At 54.7% G+C, this 7,481-nt stretch overlaps 1 protein-coding gene across 2 annotated transcripts; it reads left to right on the top strand.

Moving 5' to 3' along the window:
• The first annotated feature begins 293 nt into the window (after positions 1–293).
• On the top strand, positions 294–6,833 carry Ltbr (lymphotoxin beta receptor). 2 transcript variants are annotated; one of them, XM_038319953.1, is made up of 10 exons: positions 294–633; positions 726–822; positions 1,073–1,198; positions 1,298–1,450; positions 1,828–1,924; positions 2,104–2,183; positions 4,225–4,332; positions 4,585–4,610; positions 5,337–5,553; positions 5,938–6,833. In XM_038319953.1, the coding sequence occupies exons 1-10, from the start codon at positions 511–513 to the stop codon at positions 6,177–6,179; spliced, it is 1,269 nt and encodes a 422-aa protein (XP_038175881.1). In that variant the 5' UTR covers positions 294–510; the 3' UTR covers positions 6,180–6,833. The 2 variants fall into 2 exon arrangements, with proteins under 2 accessions (XP_038175881.1, XP_038175882.1); XM_038319954.1 differs by having other exon boundaries at positions 295–603.
• The last annotated feature ends 648 nt before the right edge of the window (positions 6,834–7,481 follow it).

The following is a 7,481-nucleotide window of genomic DNA, read 5'->3' on the forward strand; positions in this document are numbered from 1 at the left end:
ACTGCTCTGCCTCAACATCCATGTGTTCCTAGGTCAGCTCTGCCCCAGGCTGTTGGAGGTCAGCTTGACAGACGGCTAGCTACCGACTCTGCCGCCCCTTTTCCGCCAGCGGGTGATCCTGATCTGCAGCCCCATTGAAGGCCAGGCTTGAGAAGAAAGGTGGAGGCCCGGGTTCCGGGCCTGCAGCTCTCACGTGCTTTCCCGGCCACCCCCTCCCGCCCTGCGTCGAGGCGGCCAAGCCTGTTCCTCTTCCCCGGTCGCGATTGCGACAGGCCGGCCTCTGCTCCCAGAGCTCCCTGCCTCCGCCCCCGGCCGGCTCTCTCCACTCCCACTTCCTGAGCCCGACGCTGGAGCCCTGGAGGCCAGGCCCGGCCGCTCCCGGCCCCCAGGGGCACGTCGGCCCAGCCGCCAGGCTTGGGAAGTCGTGGCCAACGCTGCTCAGGACGTCCGGGCTTCCCACCTTCCTCCCAGGCCTCCACCCGGTCTGGTCAGCCGACCCGAAAGGCCGCCATGCGCCGGCCTGGGGCCTCTCCCTGCGGCCTGGTCTGGGGACCACTTCTGCTGGGACTCTGCGGGATCCTGACGGCAGCCCAGCCCCTGCTGGTGAGGGAGGGGCTAGGTGGGATGGGCCAGGTGAGAAAGAGGGCCTGGGCAAACTTCTCTCCAGCCCTTCTGCCCACAGAGCTTACCCTGCCTTGTTCTCTGTCTCCGCCTCCCCCTGGAAGGTGCCCCCATATCGCATAGAAAACCAAACTTGCTGGGACCAGGACAAGGAATACTACGAGCCCAAACATCAAGTCTGCTGCTCCCGCTGTCCCCCAGGTGAGAACAGTGGCCCCAGGAAGCCCGGGTGGTAGAGGTGGGTCCGAATGACACCAGCACTGGTAAAACTAGATGGGGGAAGAGAGACGGGAGAAGCATTAGCCATTGCCGCACGGCCACTGAGATTTGAAGAGGTGGCTGCATAGCCATGAAGATGGGATGGGGACAAAGAGGCTAAGGAGAGGCTCTGTGGCATGCAGCAAGCGGCGGAGGTAGACTCCTGTCTCCTGATACTCCTCTTCCCTCACAGGCAAGTTTGTCTCGGCTGCATGCAGCCACAGCCAAGACACAGCTTGCGAGACTTGCCCAGATAATTCCTACAATGAATACTGGAACCACCTCTCCATCTGCCAACTCTGCCGCTCCTGTGACCCTGGTGAGTGGGGATCCACCAGATTGATGGGCACTGCTGCGACCGGACCCCTCTCTGACCCGGCCCCTCTCTGACCGACTCTCCCTCTCCTCTCCCCTCCAGTGCTGGGCTTCGAGGAGGTTACCCCTTGCGCCAGTGATCGAAAGCCTGAGTGTCGCTGTAAGCCAGGGATGACCTGTGTGTATCTGGACAATGAGTGTGTGCACTGCGAGCAACCTGTAGTGTGCCAGCCTGGCACGGAAGCCGAGGTTACAGGTCAGAGGTCACCAAAGGCAGCCAGTGAAAGGAAGCTGGGTGTCAAGGGCTAGGAGCTCTGTAAGGTGTCCTTTGGGGACTCCCCCCCGGAGTCCTCTTTGACAGAAAATACCTGTCATTCCTTGCAAAAGGTTCACAGGCGGGTTGGGGGGGGGGGATGAGGGTCTGCCAAGCCATGAATTGGGACAGGTGTAAGGTATTTAGAAGGTGGCTCCTGTCAGCACTGGTGAAGCCTGGGGAAACCGGCAGGCTAAAGCCAAGCTGGGAAGGTAACAGCTATAGAAGAGATGGCTTGGCACGGAGGAGGCATCAAGGAAGCCCACAGCTGGGCTCATGCTTGTCCACTCACCCTGACTGGCCTGCCTTTCTTTTGCCAGATGAAGCTATAGATACTGACATCACCTGTGTCCCCTGCAAGCCAGGATATTTCCAGAACACTTCTTCCCCTACAGCCCGCTGCCAACCCCATACCAGGTGAGAGGGTGAGAGTGCCCCTTCCCAGACCTCCCCCCCCAGCTCCAGGAAGCTCTGCTATTGTCATTCCCGTCATCCTTGGCTTCATATGCTCGCCTGGCCATTCCCACACCATGTGTTCCTAGAGCATCAGGTACCAAGGAGAACAGCAAGAGCTCACAGTCCTGTTTCCTCCACAGATGTGAGACCCAGGGCCTGGTGGAGGTGGCTCCAGGCAGCGCCAGCTCTGACACCATCTGTAGAAATCAATCAGAGCCAGGTGAGAGGCGGGGCTGAGGTCCAAAAGGCAGGATCTGGGAAAAACGCCTCTGTCTTCCTCATCCAGAAAAACAGGGAAATGTGCATCTTTCCTCCCAGGATTAGGCCAAGAAAGAAACATTCCTTCTAAAGCGATTGGAAGGGGCTGGCATAGTGGCAGAGTGCCCTGGGTTTGACTCTACGTACCACCTAAAGAAGAAACAAAACTTGGAAAGCTAGGTGTGGTGGCATACCCATTTCATCCCCAAAACTTAGAGGATTGAGGCAGGAGAATCAAGAGTTTGGGGCCAGCCTGGGCTCCCGAGTGAGAGTGTCTCGGGGGTGGGAATAGAACATCCGTAGACTATATTCTTACACACTATAAAAATTACATCTGCTAAGCTAGGAAACACTCCTGTGCTGCGATGTAATTGCAACGGACTTTGTCATTATCCTCGAGTCCCTTCCGTCCTAGGCCTCCTTGCAGAATTCCTTTCCTATCGAATACCTCATTGTTCAGTTACACACGTCTGCAGGAGTCGTGCTCCTCCGTCTGACTCTTTCTAGGTTTCTCTTGGTTTCCTCTAGGAAACTCTAGGAAGCTCACGGGTTTCCTAGCCTAGTGGCTGACTGAGGGTTGGTTGTCCCGATGGCTGTAAGCATTGCTAATTGGCAGAATGGAGTAGCATTTCTGAATGGGCAGAGATGGGTGGTTCTAGCTTCTAGGTATTGTGAGCTACCCCGAGCCCCTCAGTGGTCCCATTTACTCAATGATTCTGTAAAGTGGAGTTGTTCACCCTCACCGATGGGAAGAGGAACCTGAGGCATCAAATGATTTTCCTGAGATCACCCGGGCGTGAGGGTGGGATGTAAATCTTGTGATTCGCGTCTGTATCTGAGTCTTTCTCACATGGGGCCCGTTTATAAGGTACATGCGCTGTAAAACTTTTTAAGAATGTGTCCCAGGTGTGGTGGCACATGCCTGTCACCCCTGCATTGGGAGGTGGAGGCAGGACTTAGAGGTTGGGCCGGATGAGACCTTGTCTCTGAGAGAGGGAGCAGGGAGAGAGGATGAAAATTAACTCAGATGCACCCATTGAACTTAGAGCCCTTCTCCTCTTATGTCTCCGTCTGGCTCTTCCCATGCGTTCCTAGTCGTATAATTTTTTTTTTCTTTACTAAGAGTGGAGTAATAAAAGTGTTTTATCACGTGACATTTTGGGGGGCGGTTGGCACATGCTGAGTAGATGTGAACCGCTGAGCTATCCCCCACCCCCTATATCCTAGCCTTTCAGCTAACAGCGATCATAAATATTTTCCTATGACCTCTCAGAAATTTTCAACTCTGCATCAAATGTCAAGGATGCATCAGACATCACTGTCACCAGCATGTCAGAGCTAGGGTTTCAGTCAGTGGGTCTGTTAACTGCTTCTTTTACATCTGACAAACCAATGCTCCAACAGGCAAACTGACTTAAAAGACAGGCACCTAGGTGTGCAGACTCCTGGTTCAGTTTCTCTCCATGCCTTGCATTCTTCCCTCCCTTCGGCCACAGCTGGGGGTGAATCAGTGTGGGCAAGCCTGGGAAACCAAAGTCCTCTCTCTCTGCCTCTTTACTTCCTGAGCCCCGCCATGAGCAAGGGAGTGAGCAGCTTGGAACTCTGACTCTCCCTGAGAGCCATAGACCAGGCTCAGAAGTGAGGTTCTCACAGGCATACAGGCACAATCTCAAGTTGGGTTACAGAACTGGGGCTCTCCCCTTAGACCCAAACACCACCTCCCCTCCCCGCTGCCTTTCACGTACTTCCGGCAGTGAAAACCAGCTGCCAAAGCATCCTTCATGTACTGACTGCAAGCGGTCTAGACACTACCACTCAGGGCAGTCCCTCATGTGGTCAAGAGACCCTTCCCGAAGTCAGCCTCAGCCCCTTGTCACAGCCCAAGGTAAATGGCTCCAAAGAGGGAAAAGGCTGCCTGATGTCTGGGAGAAGCACTTCCCACCCCCTACAGCACCCCCACCCCCGTCCTCTGACGGCCTCACTCTTGTCTGCCTTCCTGGCAGGAACAATGCTGCTGCTGGCCGTTCTGCTGCCACTGGTCTGTCTTCTGCTCTTCAGCACCACCCTGGCCTGCGCTTGGATGAGGCACCCCTCTCTCTGCAGAAAGCTGGGTAGGAAGGAGACAGCGCTTCCTGTCCCCACGAGGAGGTGGCAGTGGAGGGGAGGGATATTCAAGGACAAACTCTGGTGCACAAGGCTCTCGGGTGCTGGATACTGTCTCTAGCCTCTCATGCCGAGGCTAGGGACGAGGGTAGCTGTACTGACTTCCGCTAGGACCCTAGGGTTGGCAGCACACCGTGGTGGGGACAGAGGTTGAAGGTTAGGAACTGCAGGCCTCTCAACCATTTTGGTTTTCATTTCAGGTACCCTGCTCAAGCGGCATCCAGAGGTAAAGGAGTGGAAGAAGTCAGCAAGGAGGGGCGGGGCGGCGAGGTCAGGAAAGGTGGACTTTGGCCCCCGTTCATTCCACTGATTGCTCGCTGAGCGGCCATGTTCCAGCCGCCATGCCTGGCACCAGCATACAGTCTGAGGAAGAGCCTCCCACCCTGGAGTCTGCGAATGAGTGGAAAGAATAAAATTCAAAGGCTGGGATGTTAGGGCCCTTAGCTGGCATGCACAAGGACCTGGGCTCCGTTGCCAGTGTCACAGAGGTGTGGCGCAATGGCAATCGTACCATCGCAGCACTTGGGAGGCTGAGACAGAAGGCTCACCCTGAGTTTGTGGCCAGCCTGGGGCTCTATAGTGAAATTCAGGACAGCCTGGGCTAGAAGCATAACAGCAATAATAATGATATACATAAAGAATAATTGTATATCAGGTGGCAGCGTAATGAAAGTGAGCTGGCCAGTGAGTGGCAGGCGGGCAGGGAAGGCCTCTCTGATGCACTGGTGACTTGAGCAGGGAGTTGAAGAAATGAGGGAGCTAATGGGGGGACTCTTGAGGAAAGTGCCCTAGAAACTGGAGAAGCATGGAGTGCAAAGGTCCTGAGGCATGGTGAGGCGCAGACACAAACAACGAATGCATTGCCAGAAAACGAGGGAGAGGGCATGGGGACTAAGGTACGATGAAGTCTAGCCTCTGATGTCGGCTGCTTCTCTCTCTTTCTCTTCTACAGGGAGAAGAATCTCCCCCCTGCCCCCCTCCAAGAGCCAACCCAGATTTCCCTGACCTGGCTGAGCCACTTCTACCCACGTCTGGGGACTTGTCCCCAGCCCCTGCTGGATCCCCGGTGGCCCCAGCCTTGGAGGAAGTGGTGCTTCAACAGCAGAGTCCCCTGGTCCAGGCTAGGGAGCTGGAGACTGAGCCCGGGGAACACAGCCAGGTGGCCCATGGTGAGCTGGACAAGCCATGGGGAGAAAGGAGTGTGGGGAGGAAGAGAGGGATGGGGTGGTTGGCAGGGAGAAAGAATAAGGTCCAGGTGAAATAAAAAATATCCAGAGGCAAAACAGAAGGGAAGACTCTGAGAGAAACAGAGGAGTGGTTCAGCACATCAGAGAGCTATAGAGAAGCTGGGGTGTGGGCACACCTGCATCCCCAGCACTGGAAACAGGAGGACCAGGATATCAGAGCCATCCTCCACTACACAGCCATCTTAGGCCAGCCTGGGCTATGTGAGACCCTGACTCAGAGGAAGGAATAGCAACTGAGAGGTGGAGTTGGAAGGAAGGAGAAGAATTCCGGAAGTACCCCTTCTCATTTCGCCCTCTCTCCCACAGGTGCAAATGGCATCCATGTGACCGGAGGCTCCGTGACTGTCACTGGCAATATCTATATATACAATGGGCCAGTGCTGGGAGGGACACGGGGTCCTGGAGATCCCCCCGCTGCCCCTGACCCTCCATACCCCACTCCTGAGGAGGGAGCCCCAGATCCTTCTGTGCTCTCCACACCTTACCAGGAGGATGGCAAAGCTTGGCATCTGGCTGAGACAGAGACACTAGGGTGCCATGCCCTCTGACAGCTGACGAACCTACGCACCGCCTGATGCCTGATGGTATCTGAGAAAGGCAATGAGGACAGAGAGTCCAGCACCTTCTCCCCGAGGCTGCTCTACCCACCAGAACTCAAAGGGTCTGGGGAGGCTCTGAGAAGCAGAAGCCTAAGAGACTAAGCCTCAGACACCTCTTCAGAGCAGAACCGGACACTGGCAAGGAACAGTGCCTGCCCAGGACTCTGACTTCTGAGCGAGCCTGAGACTTCGTGGCGGACCCACCAGTCCCAGAGGCTGCACACATTCAGCCTCAGACACAGGCAAGGCTTGTGACCCTAGCGGCTGCCCACCGTGCCTCCCTGAACCTTAAACATGGCAAAGGAGGGAACCGGTCACAGGGTCAGTGGCAAGGACATCACCGGGACCTTGCAAGGCTTCGTGGTGCTCATCCTCAACTTTTACAGGCCTTGAGGGCTCATACCATGTGGACCAAGACAGACCCTGGGTGAAGATAAAGCCACGTGGAGGAGCATCCCTCCCTTGCTCCTGGGGGAGAGGATGAGACAGTGAGAGTGGGGGTTTGGGTATCATTACCAGGTATCCAGGAGAACAGGAGAAAAATGGCAAGTGTATTTATAAATTGTAACCACCTGCAAATAAAGTCAAGATTGAGAGCCTTTATTTTCTCGGGTTTTATAGAGAAACACTAGACCATTAGGACAAAATCAAAGGCAAAGTTGAAGACACAAAAATATCGTCCTTCAAAGGTGCTCCTGGAAGGGGTCCCTAGGATTAGTGTCCGTATTAAGCAACAGTGTCTGAGTATTTACAGAGAAATATTGTAGGCATTCAACACACCTACAATATGGACCAACTCGGTCCTCTCAAAAACCCGTGAGGCACGTGCTCCCTTGACAAAGGAGAAAACAGACTCAGAGGAAGTCATTTGTTCAAGTCAGCTGCAAATGGCAAGGGGGTTTGTGCCCAAGTAGCCCTGCATAAATGTCTTTCTGTGGTCCTGTCTTTCACAGGCAGCAAGTCTCAGCACACACCCAAACATCCCGCTGTGCACAGTGGAAATCGGGGTTGGCAGAAAGGATTAATGGGTGCTCGATATCCACCATGAGAGAGGCCAAGTTCAGTTCTATTGGAGAACAGAAATCTGGGCTAGCTGAATCTTAGCTCAGAGGGAGCAGTCTGTGTGTGTGTGTGTGTGTGTGTGTGTGTGTGTGTGTGTGTGTGTGTGTTATCTTTATTAAAAATCAATAATAAAAAAACTGTAATGTCTCTTGCCCCTTCATTGGTAAATGCTAGCTGCTCATGCATGTA

The sequence above is a fragment of the Arvicola amphibius genome, chromosome 2 (assembly GCF_903992535.2).
Source record: "Arvicola amphibius chromosome 2, mArvAmp1.2, whole genome shotgun sequence".
Classification (NCBI taxonomy): Eukaryota; Metazoa; Chordata; class Mammalia; order Rodentia; family Cricetidae; genus Arvicola; species Arvicola amphibius.